This window comes from Dipodomys merriami, unplaced genomic scaffold (genome assembly GCF_024711535.1).
Source record: "Dipodomys merriami isolate MVZ:Mamm:240054 unplaced genomic scaffold, mDipMer1.0.p SCAF_3, whole genome shotgun sequence".
Classification (NCBI taxonomy): Eukaryota; Metazoa; Chordata; class Mammalia; order Rodentia; family Heteromyidae; genus Dipodomys; species Dipodomys merriami.
The window spans coordinates 33790967-33810714 of NW_027204492.1; the positions used below are offsets into that span (position 1 = coordinate 33790967).

At 38.2% G+C, this 19748-nt stretch overlaps 1 protein-coding gene across 7 annotated transcripts in view; it reads left to right on the forward strand.

Moving 5' to 3' along the window:
- Amot (angiomotin) overlaps positions 1–13204 on the forward strand; it is a 67036-nt gene extending 53832 nt beyond the window's left edge. For all 7 annotated transcript variants that reach the window (XM_070039885.1, XM_070039888.1, XM_070039884.1 and 4 more), the window contains 4 exons: positions 6054–6176; positions 6902–7134; positions 8230–8964; positions 9438–13204. In XM_070039885.1, coding sequence (XP_069895986.1) covers positions 6054–6176; positions 6902–7134; positions 8230–8964; positions 9438–9535 — 1189 coding nt within the window. In that variant the 3' untranslated portion in view covers positions 9536–13204. The remainder of the gene's footprint in view (positions 1–6053; positions 6177–6901; positions 7135–8229; positions 8965–9437) is intronic.
- The last annotated feature ends 6544 nt before the right edge of the window (positions 13205–19748 follow it).

Below are 19748 nucleotides of genomic sequence, written 5' to 3' on the forward strand. Positions count from 1 at the left end.
TTCCTAAGGCTGAAAAGTTTAGAAAACAGAAGTTCTTGGTGCTGACCTTCAGCATAGATTCCAAGGCAAAAAGTAGGAAAGCAAGGAAAGGGCTTTGTATACCATCCTGCATTCCTTTGTTTTCAAGCCATTAGCTATCTGAAGACTACCTATTTTAATTAATTTCCTTTAAATTCTGTTACAAAGTTTCATGTAATTGCTGTTTTTAGTAAAATATTCATTCTTATGATTTAATATGATTAAAACACAGTCTGTTCCCACTCATAGGAACATCTTCTACCACTAGTAAATACTTAGATCTAGACTGTGCCTTTTTCCTATGCCACTAATTCAACTCCCAGGGCAGATCAAGAAAGAGGTTATGTATTCAATTCCTATGAAATGAGAGTTAGACCAAGTGATTCCTCTAGGCACTTCTATAGGATGGTACTGTATTTCCAATGGTCATATCCTGCATACATGGCATGAAGATTGAATTCCTTTTCTTCTTTTCTTTACAAGATTAGATATTGGGGAGGTAACATTCAAAAATTCACTTCAGATGGAGGCATAGAATTCCATTGTGTATATATACCACATTTTCTTGATCCATTCATCTACTGAGGGGCATCTGGGTTGGTTCCATATCTTAGCTATGATAAATAATGCTGCAGTAAACATAGTCGGACTGGTAGCTTTAGTATGGTATTATTTGTGATCATTTGGGTAAATGCCCAAAAGTGGGATTGCTGGGTCATAGGGGAGCTCTATGTGGAGTCTTTTGAGGAACCTCCATACTGTTTTCCAAAGTGGTTGAACAAGTTTACACTTCCACCAACAATGCAGTAAGGTTCCCTTCTGTCCACATCCCCTCCAGCATGTGTTGTTATTAGAGTTCTTGATTCTAGCCATTCTAACTGGGGTGAGGTGGTATCTCAATGTTGTTTTGATTTGCATTGCTTTTATGGCTAGAGAGGTTGAGCATTTCTTCATGTGTCTATTGGCCATCCTTCTTTCCTCAGAACTTGTGAGCTCTTCTGCTTTATCCATTTGTTAACCTCTTATTCTTCTTAACTTTAAATGAAAGTATTAACCAAGTCTGTCTTTTTTATTTTGAAAATAATTTTGAAGTTCCTAGAATTATTGACTGACTACCAAAGGAAATACTCAAAATTTATTTGGGGAAGGAAGGAAAAAATAAAGGTTAAAGAAAAAAGTGAAAGAAATAGATGATAATTTCTGAAAGTATAATTTAGATTCCTAAATTTAGGGCCACATTTTAATGTCCCACTAGGTTTATATGTGTTGTTTTAGTATCTTAATTTGTGTACAATACACCAGGTATACAATAGATAGCTCACAGGTTTCATAGTTGGGGAATATTACTTGATACACAAAAATGGAGTTTATAGATTTATTTCAATTAAAGTGTTAATTCTATATTAGGAATTGCCAACTGTTAATGTACAGTTTGATGAATGAATTGAATGCAATAGTGTATTACAACCATATTCAAGATAGAGCACAAATTCTAAAGTTTCCTTGTAACCCTTAAATTTGACCTCTTCTTTTCCAGGCAATGACTGTTATTTTTTGTATCATAAAACTTTAATTTTGTTTCCTAGAATGTCAATATTAAAAGAGCCATATTGTATTTGCTCTTTTTGTTTGACTTCTTATGCTCAACATAATTATTTTGAGGTCCATCCAAGTTGATGCATGTATTAATAGTTCATACTGCTTTGTGACTGAATGCTGTGCCATGGAATGGATATACCACATTTTTATCCATTCACTTGATGATGGATATTTGGATTGTTTCCAGTTTGGGCCATTGTGAATAACAATATAGACATTTATATAAGAGAAGACATACAAAACGACATATCAGGTGGACTTTATAACCCTTTCAGTACTTAGATTTTCCAAACTGCATCTTATTGATGGATTAATTCCACACAAGAACAGAGGAAGAAAAATTAGACATGGCTTTAAACTTTACAGGAATAGGTATTTAGTTCATTTGGAAAGTGTCATTATTGCCTTTCATTCTGACATGCACCTAAGTATTAGATACACTAACTCTTTAATATTGGTCAGTTGTATGCATGGAATCTTTGCCTTATAAAAAAAAGCTAACAAGGTGGGGGAGGAAGGTAAACTCTACTGTTTGACTTCCTTAAATTTAGTATTTGAGATAAGCATGGTGGTATCTACCTATGACCCCAGCACTCAGGAAGAGGAAATAGGAAGATCATAAGTTGAAGGCTAGTCTGGGCTACACAGAAAAATCCTTTCTCAAAATATGAGACAAAATAAAATAAAATCAGTGTTTGAATCTGGGTTCTAATAGCTGATTAGACTGAGATCCTAAGGATTACAGTTTTGAAGCCATTCCAGGCAGAAAAGTCTATAAGACTCCATATTCAAAAAAAAACAAGAAAAAAGAAAGAAAAAGTTGGGCTGGAGTTGTGGCTCAAGTGGGATAATGTCAGCCAAGCAAGCAAGCAAGCCAAGAAAGAAGGCAATAAAGAATAGGAGAGCAGGCAGAAGTTCTTCACAAATAATCATGCATGGCTACCTGTTCCTTTCATGACTTCATGTTGTCTCTGTTTTCTTCTCATTCTACAATGTTTATTTACCTTTTTCTCTACTGTGGTTTCTCTGTAAATAATAGAAATTAGCATCTCTATGATGAAAGAATATCCAACTACTACTTGGATATTATTGTTACGTGGCTGTTCTCATGAAACTTTGACTCCAGTGTCCTTAAAATAAAAGATGATGAGAGTGCTCCTTTGTTTGCAATGACAACAAATGATATGCCATCACTTGAATCAGAAATAACAAAGTTTATTCTTTCTTCTCCATAACACCCACATTGAAATAGCCTTCAACTTCTAACTATTCTACTTCCTACTGTCTGTTTTAATTTCCTTTGCCACTTAACCACTTCACGTTTTCATTATCTCTTACTGAGATTATTGCAATCATCCAACTACTCTGCTTGATTCCAGTCTCTTTCTCATCATCTCTCCATCACATTCTAGTGAGAGATAATGCTGTCTTCCTAAAGCTTGTGGCAAGTTTCTCATTCCCTTTGTAAAGCTTTAGTAATTTTCAGTGTCTGTTGGAATAAAGTCCAAACTCGTTCTTGTAGTGGTTAATTATTTACTCTTTGTGTTCCTTGCAAATTTTCTGAAGCCAGGGCTTAATCGTTCTCTTTTTCCCATCTTCAGCTTCCTAATTATGTAATCTAAACATAGTGCTCCACTTATAGTAAAATGTATATATTAAGTTCATGAGAGGATGCTGCTCCTATTAAATAGGGATACAGGTTGACCCATTGTAGCAATTATATGTACAAGACTTTATGTTGAAAACGAACTTTACAACTTGTGGTGGGGAGGGGGGGAGGAGTTAGGAAGGAGGGGAGGGAAAGGATGGTAGAGGAAAAACAAAGGAGGAGGTAACAATACTAGATAGGAAATGTACTCATTACCTTACTCATGTAACTGTAACCCCTATGTACACTATTTTTGCAATAAAAATGTATTTTTTAGAAAGAAAGTTATGGGTGACATTTTTGAGAGGAATTTAAACACTATGATAGTATCAAAGAAAGGAAAAAGAGGGGAGATGCTGACAAAACTTGTTTACTTAAGAATTTGAGTTAGGGAATCAAAATCAGGGATATGTACTTCCAGATTTGCAAGCTGAGTTGTCAGAATGTAGCCAGCATTTCTCTCCCGCTTTTCTCAGGGACAGTGTCAGAGTATTGGAAATTGTTCCTTCGAACACTACGTGCTTGCTTTTTCCTAAATTCTTGGTTTCATAGCTTAAGATTGATGTTCAGTGTAGTCCTGGTGGCCCTGTAGGAATTCACCAAGTGTCCCACATTTTAAGGCTTCATTCCTGAGGAGTTCACAGTGTCCATATCAATTAGCTGGCAAAGTCCTGTGTACCCAGAGAGGTCTTTTATGCAGTGAAAGTGGATTTTGCCAGCCATAGTTCCCCCAGTGAGAAACCATATGTTCAAATCCCATATCCGTGGACACCGTGCACTTTTCAAGAGGCCTGACTCTAAGCCTTCATCTATCATTTCATATTGGCATGGTGTAGAACAAGGATGGCTGCCAGGATTATACTAAATGCTGGGATTTTTTCAACCTATAGACTTCCTCCATTAGATACATACAACTCTTTATTTTATTTTATTTTTTTTTGGTATAGGGCTTGAACTTGGGGCCTGGGCACTGTCCCTGAGCTCTGTCCCTGAGCTCTTTTTGCTCAAGGGTAGCACTCTACCATTTGGAGCCACAGCTGCCCTTCTGGTTTTCTGGTTTTTAACTGAAGATAAGAGTCCCACACACTTTCCTGCCCAGCCTGGATTTGAACTGCTATCCTCAAATCTCAGCCTCCTGAGTAGCTAGGATTACATGCATGAGCCACCATGTCTAGCTAGTTCTTTCTGTTTAAATAGCTTCATTGAATGCTTTTACAGTGCCTATTTTTTTCATTTACATTCATAATTTTACTTTTTTCTTCAATAAGATGAAATCTTCATCTTTATGGTTTCCATTTCATATGAAGTAAGTCAGGATTTGAGCAATTAATTGATTCATTTATTTGTTTTAATATATATTTTTTATTGTAAAGATAATATACAGAGGGGTTTGAGTTACATGAGTAAGATAATGAGTATATTTCCTGTCAAGCATTGTTACCCCCTCCTTTGTTTTTCCCCTACCATCCTTTCCCTCCCCACCTCCCCAACTTCTCCCTCCCTATCCCAGCTGTAAAGTTCATTTGCAACATAGTGTCTTGTACATCTCATTGAGTAACTGATTTTATTTTGAAGTCAGAATGGTTATTAGTGGCAGAGTACTTGGAGAGATGAGCTAAGTGTTCAAAATAGTCAAATACATAGTCCTAAGCATTATGCAGTGATGTTTATTCTCAACGTATCCACTTGAACCACAAACAAGTGAATGAAACTAGAGGAAGCATAGATCTTAAAATATAAAATATTTCAAATTTATCAAATGATGATATCTCTAGTTATTTCAGCACTCCAACAAGTTCAAAGTTGAAACTACTTATTAGATTTGCGTATAAGCCATAAGCAATGGTTTTGTAGAGGCTCGCCCCCACCTTCCTCAACATTAATGTACACTTTCCATGTAGTCATTCCCTTTCCACTTCACCCCCATCTTCATGGGTCAAAGTGACAAGTCAGGAGAACATAGCTAGCTGCCAGTAGAAAATGTACCTGGAGTTCCTTTACATTTCCTCATTCTGGTAGAAAGAGCGGTGAAACAGGGGCAATTCAATATTCTTCAGCCTCTCTGACTAATATAATTCAATGACTATTCTCTTTAATCTTAGCTCTCTCTGTCTCTCACTCCTCTTTTCATCTCTGTCTCTTCCCACATTTTCCTTGTCAATTGGTCTTGAGCTAGTGATGGAATACACTTTGAAATGCAACATGATGATCCTTTATGCAGTTGAAATTCTGTCAAGAGGACAATCACTTATATAGGATAAACTAAATGATTTGGTACTAGAATGTTACAAATGTAGATTAGATACAGAAGTGAGTGGCACTAAGACAAAATATCTCTTTGTCAGCGCCAATGCTCCACCAGATCTTAACTGTTGATATGTTTTCTAATTCTCACAGTAAACTGTGTAAACACCCTCTGATTCCCTTTGATACCTACTTTTTCTCTTTTAGGACTATCAGAAGACAAAGTAAAATATATTCATATTTTTGTTACTTGGTACAATTTTAAAGCCAAAAGTTTTAGGAAGGATGCCTGTCTCGTTCTGAAGACAATTATGGGACATTTCATATAATCTGCCAGAGACTTTGGCAGCCATGCCCCTAACACCAACTTCTTTTTCCTAGTTTTTGAGACTTTTACCAATAAATCATCCAGAAACCAGTCATTCCTAATAAGAATGATTTCAGCTTAAGGTTTTCCAACAAACCCTCCTTTGGCTTAAGACAGAAGTAGCATTTATCGATTTTTCTACATTCCCATCATCATCACACTTATTTTTCTCCTCAGGGATACAACAGTCATCAGCCACTCTCCTAATACCAGCTATGACACAGCTCTAGAAGCTCGTATCCAGAAGGAGGAAGAAGAAATCTTGATGGCCAACAAGCGTTGCCTGGATATGGAGGGCAGGTAAAATGTTGATCTGGACTTGTCTAGATCTAAGAAGTTGGAATAAAGGCCAGTTGGGTCAGCAGGGAAGGAAAAACATCTGAAAAAAATCATGTAGCCTCCCTCCTCCCACTTACACCCCTGTCATCCCTGCCATCCTTGTCATCCCATTAGGGTATGAGATGAGATGACTATTACTTTGTTCACTCCCACTAATTGTTGGATTCCTCATAGGATTATTGTACTCTGGCTTTTCTAAATTCTTTTTATCCTTTTGCCATAGCTGAATTTATATTTTCACTCTGGGGTATTCCTTCTAGAACTACACCTCAATTCTATGACATAACAGACTTCTTGGGAAAACAAGGTAGAGCTCAGGATCATTTACTTATTACCTGAAGATTATTCATAGACTTCATTTTCTCATTTGTTTTCATTTACTCAGTTTCTTCATGGCAGCACCCACTATGTTGATTCTCTCATACATCCTTTGTTTTGTCAATACTTAGACCTTCCAAGGTGTAAGAAACAGTTCCTAGATTCACTCTGATACTCAATTTGGTATGCAGAAATATGTACTTTTTATTTTAAAACTGTAGCATACCAACCCCTGTTTGCCAATGCAGAAATAACAAGACTTAAGTTTGTCAAAGAAAATGGGAATTCAAGTCCATGTAGGCAGCAAGACCAGTAATCAGAGGTAGTAATGGCTTTTTTTGTATCTTTTCTTTGTCTTTGACTCCTAGGATTAAGACTCTCCATGCCCAGATTATTGAGAAAGATGCCATGATCAAAGTGCTCCAGCAGCGCTCCCGGAAGGAACAGAGTAAGACAGAGCAGCTATCATCCATGAGGCCAGCAAAGTCCCTGATGTCCATTTCAAATGCTGGATCAGGCTTGCTTTCCCACTCATCCACCTTGACTGGTACTCCCATCATGGAGGAGAAGCGAGATGACAAGAATTGGAAGGGGAGCCTAGGTAATAATAGTGAATAAGAAAGAAGATAGTGACAGGGTTAAAGATAGCCCTGACCAAGTGCCTCACACACCAAAGTAAAGGGGCAACAGATCAGGTTCTAGGAAAAAAGGTGTGCCCAACTAGGTTTTGTTTTTTTCCCTCCTATGGGGCTCCTACATATCCAAGAGGAACTCTACATATGGCAGTCTCATGGAGAGAACATTGGGGAATAAAATGTTCTTTTTGAATGACATTTAATTTCATCTAAAAATTCCTCAGACTTAGCCTTTGCCATGTGGGAAGTTTGATTCATCCAAAGCCAATGTGGCCATCAACTCATAAAAAAAACCTCTGACATTCAACATTTCTATATTCTTTCCTCAATTACAATAAGAAGGCCCAGAGTTCTCATTAAGCTAAATGGAGCTGGGTGGCAAATTTTGGTTACCAGAGTGTTTTGAAGAGAGAACAGAATGTACCTTTTCAATCCACTCCTGTTTATTCCTTCTTGTCTAATCAAAACACCAGAGTACTGTAAATACCAAGGAGCACATTTTTAGAGCCTGGGGGTCAAATACACACATATATTAGTGTGTATATATTAGCTCTTTTTGTTGTTTTTCATGCCTTCTTGTTGTTTTTCATGGCCTCTGACACTTGCTGTGTTCTTTTACTAACAAGTAACAGTCTTGGAACTCTGGTCATGCTCAGAACCTTAGGCCATATGATTATTAACACCTTCATGTGGCTTTCTGCAGGACTGTTTCAGCATTATGGTAACAAGTGGTAGGGGTTATAACTGGAATGTAGTAGAATTGCTCAATTACCAGTGGGGGAAAAATAAATCAGAACCAATAACCAGGGCACTTAAAAGTATACTATATTGTGCAGGGAGTTGACTATCAGTGACCAAAACAGATCTCTCAAACTACAAAGCAACTTTTAACCATGTAGGAAATGCTTGATTCCAAAGGTTTGTTAGAGGCAAAAATAATGGAACTTACTTACTTAGATCCATTCACGTTTCTCCTCAAATAAAAGGGAGAACTGCTAAACAAATTCTTGGATAGAAATTACTTAACTGTTCTCTAATTTCTTTCCCTGCTTCATTTGTAGGTATTCTCCTGGGTGGAGACTACCGTGCTGAGTCCATCCCATCCACACCCTCGCCGGTGCCCCCCTCCACTCCTCTGCTGTCAGCTCACTCCAAGACTGGCAGCCGAGACTGCAGCACCCAAACCGAACGTGGAACGGAATCGAACAAAACTGCAACTGTTGCTCCCATCTCTGTTCCTGCTCCAGTTGCCACTGTTGCCACTGCTGCCACCATCACTGCCACTGCTACCACCAACACTACCACTGCTGCAACCAACACCACCATCATGGTAGCTGCTGCTCCAGTTGCTGTTGCTGCTTCTGCTCCAGCTGCTGCTGCTGCTGCTGCTGCTGCTGCTGCTGCTGCTGCTGTTGCCCCATCTCCAGCAACTGCTCCTGTTCTTGCTGCTGTTTCTCCAGCTGCTGCTACTCAGCTTCCAGTTGCTGTATCTGCTGTTGCTCCTGTTCCTGCTCCTGCTCCTGCTCCTGCTTCTGCTGCTTTTGCTGCTGTTCAGGTTGCTCCAGCTGCTCCGGCTCCGGTTCCAGCTCCAGTTCCGGTTCCAGCACCAGCAGTGGCTCAGGCTTCTGCTCCGGGTCAGACTCAGGCACCAACTCCAGCTCCGGCTATGGCTGCTAATCCAGCTCCAGCTCCAGCTCCAGCTCTGGCTCAGGTTGAGGCTCCTGCAAGTCCAGCCACCAGTTCTGGATCACGTCGTCTGTCTACATCAAATTTGACCTACAGTCCAGACAAGACAGGTAATACTAATTTTCTGTAGCAGGTAGCTTTCCCCCCACCCCTCATATACAGATATATTTGTTGGTGCCTGACGCTTATAGCTGATGACTTAGATTGAGATATTCATGTCCCAGGTGGGATTCAGTAAAAGAGAGAAGAAAGTCTATACATGACTTTTCTCCTTCATGGAGATGGGAATGGGCCAGGAGTGAAACCCATTATTCTCCCAGTAAAGTAAATGAGGTGGGTGGCAGGGAAGTCATACTTTGTCATAACATTCATGTCAGCTCTCCAATCATGTCTTTTGAAAATAGGGTTTGCATTGTGTCCCTAAATGTTTTCTTGTTTGTTTTTCGTTAACTGGATTTTTTGTCTTTTCTTTTTTGGTACTGGGGATCAAACCCAGGACATTGCACTTGCTAGGCAAGCACTTTGCCACTGAGCTACATCCCAGCCCTCCCTGAACGTTTTCTAATGCTTTATTTCCATTCAGATGGCCTGGTTTTCCACTCCAGTACTCTGGAAAGGAAAGCTCCCATTCAGATCTTGGGACAAGAGCCTGATGCAGAGATGGTGGAGTATCTCATCTAAATCAAGAGCTGCAGTGTATCAGCAGAAATGCTTTTAATCATTTTCCCTTTTGGTTGTTCATATTCTGAGGGTGGAGATAAGGGTTGGGGGAGGGGATTTTTTAAAGGGTCATCTTTTTGGAACAATTTAAGGTTTGCCATGTGAATTCCAACCAAATATATTCTGGTATACTTAAGTAGTACTTCTAAAAGGCAGATTAATCAATCAGAATGTGCTCTAAGGTTTATTGTTGGGATGTGTATGAGTACTAGGACTGTTCCCAGGTAGATGATACACGTGGATGTTTGGGATGTGCTTAAATTTGTTTAAACTTTCCATATTCCAGATCTTGTTTTTTATTGAAGAGCACAGTATGTGTGGAAGACAGTATGTAACATGTAGTTCAGAAATGAGAAGCCAGAGAATTTGAGTTTTGCTGCTTTGTCTGGTGACTAGACAAAAGCCACAGAAAGTTCATGCCTCTGGCTCATGAAAGGGAATTTTCTTACGAGATATATAAGCTGGAGAAAAGGTAGGGAGTATTGGGGTACTGGTGCTAATCTTTCCTCCCAGTTGCCAGCTACCTTGCCCTAGCAGATAGTTTATCTTCATTTCAATGGTGCTTTGGAAACGGATTCTTTTTTTCCCTCCTGGAGGTTCAGACATTCATATTCACACACACACACACACACACACACACACACACACACACACACACACACACACACACACACACACACACACACACTGGAGTAATTTATGCATTTGGATAATTAATATATTGCTATATTGCTTTCAGAGGCTAGAGAAAGTAAATGAACTGGTTGATGCACAACTTCTCTCACAAGGAGTTAGACACAAGAGGACTTGATACAGCATTGTGTGAGAAGTTGCATGAAGACTTTTGTGGTTTGGGTGTAGCCATGAGCATAGCTTGCTTACTTTTTATAAGATGTGTTTAGTATGTGTTTCCTCCATAACTCAGATTCATTGGCTAGGTCACCACCAGTCTCCAATAGCCAGTCATTTACAGAATGAGGAAGCATTTTGGGGATGACAGTTTGAATTCTTTGCATATCTGGTGACTACTTTCTAATAACTAGGTTTGTTTCTCCAGACTCTTAATGTATGTCTTTGAAGGCATATGTATTTGTTACCTCCAAGTGAATAGCATCAGAAGTCATAAGTACCAGGCTGCATTCAGGGGTAGGTTGATTGTAACCATCCCGTTAACTACCTCTTCTCACCACCAGTGACTCTATCTTGGACTCCCTTTGGGAAGTGGTGAGAAATGTGTATGTAGGCAGGAAACAAAAGAAGGCTGCAGCAGTAACTGTTGCAATAATGCTGCCTCCAAGGACACAGAGGAATGCCAGTTTTCGCAGGTCCCTGCCCTTCTTGAGGTGACAAATCTGAAGATAGTGTCATTAACATCAGGGGTTTAGGGAAGGTGAAGGGAGTGGGAGGGTGTTAGGTAAGGGAGGGGGGTTTAGAGGTTTGAGGATATGTTAGTTAGAAACCAGATTAATAGAAGAGTAGCTGGATAATATTATATCATGAGCCATAGTGGCAGGGAAGAACTTTAGCAATATATAGCCCTGCTCTCTAACTTTAGTGTTGAGGAATCTGAGATTTGGACAAGTTCAGTGACTTGTAATATCACACAGCACATCTGTCCACTCTGCTAATTACCATGCCTAATTTGAGAAACACTTATATACAAAATTGAAAACTATTTTTAAGAAAATCTGTATTATTGGTACAGGTCATAAATGTAAAATGTCTCCAGTTTGAGTAGATTATCCAGGATTCTGAAATGTTATCTTGCTTCTCATGCAGTGCCTTGTATAAGGTTTTGCCTTTTTTGATTCTCATTTCTATATTGAGTCACATGAAATAAGAAATCAGCTCCACTTTTCTTGCTATGAGAATGGCCGTCATTTTACAGGGTTCTTTTGTGAATGTAGGAATACGTTTATCTGTATTCCTTTGTGGTTCTTGGCTATTTTCTAAAGGAATTATTTTGTATGGGTGGGAAGAGACACAAGATGGAAGGCAATGTAATTTTCAGCCAGTCTTTTCACATTTTCAATAATGAAGTGATCATCCCACATATCAGTCTTCAGTTATAAAGTAAATTCCAAGTAGAAATTAAATGTCCAGTTGTGTTAGTACTCATTCATACTACCCTTTAGTGATAAGGGGGAGAAAAGCCATCATATTGCAAACATTAAGAGAGTTATTTTCTGTCCAAGTAAATAAACAAAAATAAAAATAAACCTTCAATATCATTTCATGGCGATAACATTTTGACAGAATTTTTGCTGGCTCTGGGAGTCATAATTATAATTGCATTCTGTAAGGTGATAAATGTTGTACATTCCACACTGTGTGGCAGCCATCTCTTTGATTCATGTGTTTTGGGGAAAAGGAGAAAGTTCTGTTCTTGCCTGAGTACTGTTTTGAACTTTCCAGAATTTCTCTTCCAACTTACACCAGAGGCAGTCCAGATCCGCATTGTTTTCAGACCCAAGTGATTTGCTTCAATATCATTGTACATCTAAGAGATGGAAAAAGACAATGTTAATGTATCTTGTTTATGGGGAATATAAATTAAATGTTTTCAGAAAGGTATCTTAAAAATCAGGCTTATGGGGAAAATTTCAAGTTAGCCACATTTTTGTACTTGTGTGAATGTAACATTTGGGATAATCTTTTTGGACTTCCACCTATCTATGCATTTTACTGGCTCCTCGTGATAGGAAGGTGACCTTATTGTCTTAACTTGTACTGCCTGGTGGTCTATGGGGACCTTCTGATTCAGTTGTACCCCAAAGTTCCATGTACAAGAAAACTTCATTAGAATGAACATTACTTGGTATAAAACTCGTATTACCAATGTTTGGAAATTAAAAGTAGATGGAACTTTCTTTTAAAATCATGTATCTTGATTGTTGTCTTAATGAAGGATTTAATCTCAATGCTGCTTTTGATCTTCAAGATGATGGGACAACAGAAACCTGAAATGTCTGCCATCATTTGCTGTGAGAAACATACCAAGAGATCTATTATGTTCTGTTTATGTTGTTACATTGTTGGGTAGAATGATTAGCAAATGAACAAAATAATTTGTAAATTGATTACAAATTGAACAAACTGATTTGCAAACTGCTTTTCATGAAGAGCCCAAATAATGTGGCAGCTCTACGTGCATACATGTGCACTAACTTTGGTATATTATAGTCTCATCTGTTAATCATAAAATCTGGTTATCTCATGCTCATTCATATATGAACATATTTAAAATATGTGCCTTCTTACTGGAAATGTTCTGTTTTTAAAGAAAGACCATTGCCAGCAATTTCAGCCTGCCATATTCCTTGGAAATACATCTTCCAAATTCCATCCATCATCAGTAGGACAAGTGTCAGAGTTTGTTTATTTTCTCCTGGTAGCAACGATAGGCTACACGGAGCTAGCAAAACTCCTTCTGACCTCCCTTGTGATTAACAGCATGTGTTTGTAAAATGGATAGCTGGGGTTGGCAGATGGCTAGACAATTGCCTTTGGTTTAAAATGTATGTTGTCCCATAATGATTATGATCTTACTCTGTAATCAACAGATCTAGTTTCAATAAAGTTTCAGCAGATTTAAATCCACTGTGTGCCTATCCTCTCACTGATAATAAAGTTAGCTATTTTAAAATGCAGTACTGTGTGGAAAATGCTTTGCTGTTTACCCAACATATGCTTAGTTTTTACTCTTATCAGTGACTACTTTCAATTCAGTATGCAGTGAAAGCACCTTTCAATGGCAGTGTGTAATGGAATTTACATTTGTTTGAAGTATGCAATGTAACTATAGATTGTAAAGTATTAAGACAACACCAGAGGCCACATAAGCTAATAGGTTTCTTTGTATACTCAGGCAGCATATATTAAGAACTTTGCATCCTGTATCTCTTGGTTCAGCGAGGTAAAATAAATGATGGGCACCCAAAGCAGAGCAGTCATTCACCCAATGCTTAGCATTTTGGAAAGCCCTTTGGTATTACTTTTGAACCCTTGTTCCTATGCCAATCCATCAGTTTTACTTGGAAGAGCTTATTATAAGCAAAGCAAAACCACAAACAAGTTGGCTCTCCACTAAAAATGTTAATACTGCCTTTACATTGCCCTTGCTGGATCTCTTGCTTACCAGTGAGTTTCAAACCTAACTGGGAATGAAAGGATCCCCAAGGACATTCAAATGACACTTTTTTTTTTACAGTGAAATTGACTAGATGGGCCTTGCAAAAGGGATGGAGCAGGAGTACAGAGTTCATTCAATTATGATTATTTTTCAGGTACACTTGATTGACTCTATATTATGAATTATGTGAAAATTACTGATGACCGCCCATCCCTCTTTTTGCTTAAAAAAAAAAAGCTGAACTGGGAAGGTGGCTCAGTGGTAGAGCGCTTGCTTTGCATGCATGAGGCCCTGGGTTCAATTCCTCATCACCGCATAAGCAAAAAGAAAAAAAGCAGGAAGTTGCGCTATAGCTCAAGTGGTAGAGTGCTAGCCTTGAGCTGAAGAGCTGAGGGGCAGTACCCAGGCCCAGAGTTCAGGCCCCATGACCGGACCCCCCCCCAAAAAAAAAAAAAACAACCCAGAAAGCTGGTACGGAGACAACTACACCTAATTACAAAACATTGTAAACCATTCTTGTCAGGAATATCTTGTGCCAGAATTTTATTTATTACAAAGCTGATGCACAGAAGGGTTACAGTTACATAACTCAGGTAAATAATACATTTTTTGAACAATGTCATCCTTTCCCTCACTCTCCCAGTTTTTCCCCCTCCCCAGAAGTTGCATAGTTCATTTTCAACATAATATCTAGTGAGTACCACTGCTGCATTTGTTCACCCTTTGTCCCTCAATTTCTGTACCCTACCTTGCTTTCCCAAAGACATGTAAACAAGAGAACAAAAAGCAGCAACAAAGGAAAAAAAAAACCTTGGTTCCACTTTCTGGAGTTCATTTTGATAAATATTATTTTATATGTTCTTATGCCAGAATTTTAACAAGCAGTTACTCATGAGATGAGAAAGCAAGGATTCTTTCAAAATGAGGGATAATCACATTTTAAAGCATTTCAACATATCAAGTATGATAACTTGGACCTGGTATCTTTGTAGTACTTCAGTTGTCACCCTTCTGTGCCATCCTCTATGCATTACATAGTGGCAGAAATATTTTCTGCTACTCAATTCCACTGCCATCATACTCTACAGGGAAATTCTCACTCCTCAAAAACTGACCAAACCAAGGACATCTATTGCCTGATTATCAATGGATTTAGGCCTGTTTGAGTGACTGGGTATATACTTACTAGATGTTGTCATTCTGCAAGCAACAAAGCCCTAAAACTTAAGTCCATGATTCTAGTTTCAGAGGTAAAAACTACATGCATATACTATATTTGAAATGTCAAGTATGCTATGACAGAACTTTGAACAATATACAGAGCATAGCGTAGAGGAGGGGATGATTATTGAAAGGCTACATGGGGATCATGGAAAAACTAGAGTTTTGAGTGATATTTAAGTGTTAACCCAGTCACTTGTGGGCTGGGGTGAACATTCCAGGTATCAAGGTAGAACATGAAAAGATGATTTCATTTTGTCAAACCTGCACCCACTGAAGACCTTTTCAAAGACCTAAGAATCCAGTAAACTGCTCTGAATATTAATGACCTAATGGAAACTTCCAAATTCAATCAAGTGTAGCCTATACTAGTGTAGAAGTCAATGGAACACAGAATGCTAGCTCTGCCTGTCACTAAATGTGTTCACCTGTGGAGAAGTTCCTTAATAGAATCAGAGAGGTCTATCAGTAAAATAGGAATAAATACCATCATTGCCAGCATCATAGAGAGAAGAAAACTAAAAGGAGATTTTAAACACATTTTACTAATAAAATTCAAACATATGCAAAACCAGAATAGCCAGGTACATCCATAGACACATTATTTGGCCTCAATAATGATCAATTTAGGACCACTTTTGTTGCATTTATTGCTCCAGTACCTACCTTGTATTATTTTGAATACTATCACAGGTATAACCATTTACCTGTAAATATTTCAGTATGCCTAAAGATGGAAGTTTTCATTAATGAATAATATGTACTATACTACATCTGGAAGCAAAATATGTAATCACTCTGAACCAAAGATGAAAAAGTGCCACTTAGAACCCTTCATTTGGTTCTACAACTTCTGCCATAAGCCAAAACCTGTGGTGGTCACACAGAGATTCATTCTATGATTCAACTACAAAAATGCAAGATACTTTCTTTAAAGAATCTTCAATGTAGGTTCCAAGTAATTATTCTTCCACACAAAAAAAGTCTAGTTCGAATGTTCAAGAGGAAGTGGAAGTGTACTCATTACCTCACTCATGTAACTGTAACCCTCTGTATAGTATCTCTACAATAAAAAAATTAAAAAAAGAAAAAAAAAAGTCTAGTTCGACATTCCTTTCATCCAGCTTTCCTTATTTACTGTCATCTACTGATTTGTTTACTAGCCCAAGCTCAGGCATGATTTTGGCCCTTGGGACATAGTTATCTTTCCATCTTTAAACTATGCAATTGGCATCCTGGCCTGTCAGTTCCTTGGCCTCTCTAAATCCAAAATACATGTGATCAAATAAATAAATCTAGTGTGAGTATTAGCTGTTTGACACAATGATCAGCTGTTTTATTTTCATTCACCCTTGAAGTAGCTGCCTATTCTTCTCACTCAATCTGACTCTTAAGTTGTTGAATTTACTGTTATGACAAAACTGGACATATTGTTGTTTGATTTTGTTGTTGGTTTACATGGTTTATAATTCTTGAGACAAACACAACCACATTTGTGATTTTGACCAGTTCATTTAGCTTCAGTGGCAGTTCTGTAATATGAGGTCACTGGATTATAATCTCTAATATCCATCCTGGCTCTTATACTCCATGATTCCATGAGACTAAATACTGCTTCTGAGGTCATACATTGTTTTTCCTGTGTCCAAAATCGGCTATGAGGGACAAATAAAACATTCTGAAATTTGAATATACTGAAAATTTTCTACAGGCTTGCAGATCTACTCATCAAGCCAATTCCTTCTTACTCTGTCCACATTGATACTGTATTCTCCTTTTGTCTACACTGACTCCTGCTCCTACTCTACATAGCAGTTTTCAAAGAACATAGGTCCACAGAAATATCTCACAAAAATCTCAGAGTTCAAAACAGAGGGAAGACATAGTTAACATCTCTCTCTTTTTTATTGTGAAAATACTGTACAGAGGGGTTACAATTACATGGGCAAGATAATGAGTACATTTCTTATCAAGCATTGTTGCCTCCTCCTTTTTTTCCCCTTCCCATCCCATCCTCCCCCCGCCCCCCCCCACCCAACCCTCCTCCCCCCCCCCCACCAAAGTTGTAAAGTTTGTTTTCGACATAATGACTTGCTTGTATGTCTCATTGTTACAGGCACTCTCTTTTTTCAAATGAGTCCTGGGGCTGTAACATGGGCCTGAGTATTGTCCCTGAGCTTCTTTGGCTCAAGGCTAGCACTCTACCACTTGAGCCACAGCACCATTTCCAGCTTTTTCTGTTTATGTGGTACCGAGGAATTGAATCAAGGGCTTCATGCCTGCTAGGCAAGCACTGGGAATGTGGCCACTAAGCCACATTCCCAGTGTTAACATATCTTTTCAACCATGGGTTTATGTTAATATGCATTTCTAGAGTTGTAGGAGACAATGGACACAAACAAGGGATAATAAGTAGAGAAGTACTCAAGGTAAGTGCTACATTGCAATGCATGGCCAAGAGAAGCCTAGTAGTTACTGAGCCACCATGATATCCATGAGACTAACAATAGACAGGAAAACAGGAAAAGGAAATAACTCTTGTGACTTGCCAAATGTTAGAAACTAATGTGTGACATATATATAACTTACACATTCTACCCAACAAGCAGGTATAAGGTCTAAAAGTTTTTTTTAAAAAGAAAAGGGATTATAGTTTTCACTATTCTTTACTTTCTCCTACAAGGGCAGATCCACATTTTGTGACCAAAATGTTGATATTGAGGCACATGTTTTAATGCAACTCCACATACAGATGTTCTCCGTGGTTATAGGACTGATTCAGATATGTGCTCAGAAACCATAAACATTTGGATAAATTATACTTTATGCAATTCCCATTCAGTAAAAAATGGCAAGGCATGACTATACACATTATACTACTGAAGATATTCCTAACAAGATAACTGTGATTAGACATTAATGACACTTGTATAATTTACATATTATTTTGTATATCAGCATAATTAAACAAAATTATTTAAATAAGTTTTATTGTAAAAATATTGTACAGAGGGGTTACAGTTACATGAGTAAGGTAATGAGTACATTTCTTATCAAGCATTCTTGCCTCCTTTGTTTTTCCCCTACCATCCCTTCCTTCCCCACATCCCCAACTACTCCCTCCCGCCCCCCCCCCGAAATTGTAAAGTTTGGTTTCAACATAGTGTCTTGTACATCTCATTGTTACAACAATGGGTCAACTTGTATCCACATTTAAGCATTTTGTTATTTCCTTTGCCCTCCACAAATTAGAAAAATGCATATACAAGATGCAGGTTACCAGAATCAAATACAGTGAAAATGGGTTATTCTGTGGGGGAGGAACATACCAAAGAAACAAAAAAAAATCATATAGTACATTATAAATAAGTTAGCAATAGCAAGAAAGAAAAAAACCAGTTGTGTCCCTATCTTGAGGTTCATTTTGCTTAATAGCTTTAGTATGGTCTTGTTTGTGATCATTTGGGTAAATGCCCAAAAGTGGGATTGCTGAGTCACAGGAGAGATCTATATGGAGTTTTTTGAGGAAACTCCATACTACTTTCTAAAGTGGTTGAACAAGTTTACACTCCCACCAACAATGAAAACTGGTGTTAGACTGAAAGCTGAGAACTGTATCTGAATTTGGTAAAATTAATGGTAAAAACTATCCTAACCCATTTAGCCAAATATGTTAAACTCATCTCTTTTTTTGCAGATGTTAAAGGAATAATTATGTACATCTATTCCTGCAGACTTCTTCAGAGTGTCAGAATGCACCCAGTGCAACTCATATCCCACATGGAATGTACCAGTACATTTTATCCATCTCACCTTTCAAATCCACCCAGCATCAGGCACTGGTAATGCACAGCTGTAATCCCAGCTACTCAGGTGCTGGAGTTTTGAGGATCACTATTTGAAGTAAGTCTGGATAGATAAATTTGGGAGACTTATCAGCAATTAACCAGCACAAAGCTAGAACTGGAGGCATAGCTCAAGTGCCAGCAATGAGTGAATAAGCAAAACAAAAACAAGAGGGCCTGAGTTCAAGCCTCAGTACCAGCACATGTGCGTGCGCACGCACGCACACACACACACACACACACACACACACACACACACACACATACACAGGCAAAGGCACAGGCACACACATACACACATAGGCACAAACAAAATATGTTTGTAAATATGGGACTATTTGAGGCAATTAGAATAGGTAGGAACAAATAATGTTTGGGGGTGAAAAATACCAAAATACATTGAATCTGTGGATGGAGATAGCAATAAGGGTTAGTGGGGTGGGAAAGATGAGAGTAAGCAAAGGGTTCAATCTGATTACATAGTGTACATACATGTGTGAAATACCAATCTAAGGCAACTTTTAACAATTAACACACACAAGAAGGTAAAACAAATCCTGTGTAGGCCACAGGTACTAATGGAGATGAGAAAAGAAAAGAGAGTGAAGAATGGTGAATATGGTAAAAATATATAATGTACACGTGAAAATGGAAAAACAATGTTAGTTTTGGAAGTAGGGGAAGGTGATGAGGGAGAGTAATGACAGTGGCCAGTGAATCTGATCAAGATAAATTATGTATATATATGTATATATGGGCATGTCTAAATGAAACAATACAAATGTGAGGGGAAATCTGGTGATATCAATGCCTTTACCAAAACCTTTCAGCACCAGAAAGGATATATTGATTTGCATTTCTTTTATGGCCAGAGACGTTAAGCATTTCTTCATGTGTCTACTGGCCATTCTTATTTCTTCTTCAGAGAAGTCTCTCTTTAAGTCTTTAGTCCACTTATTAATGGGGCGGTTGTTTC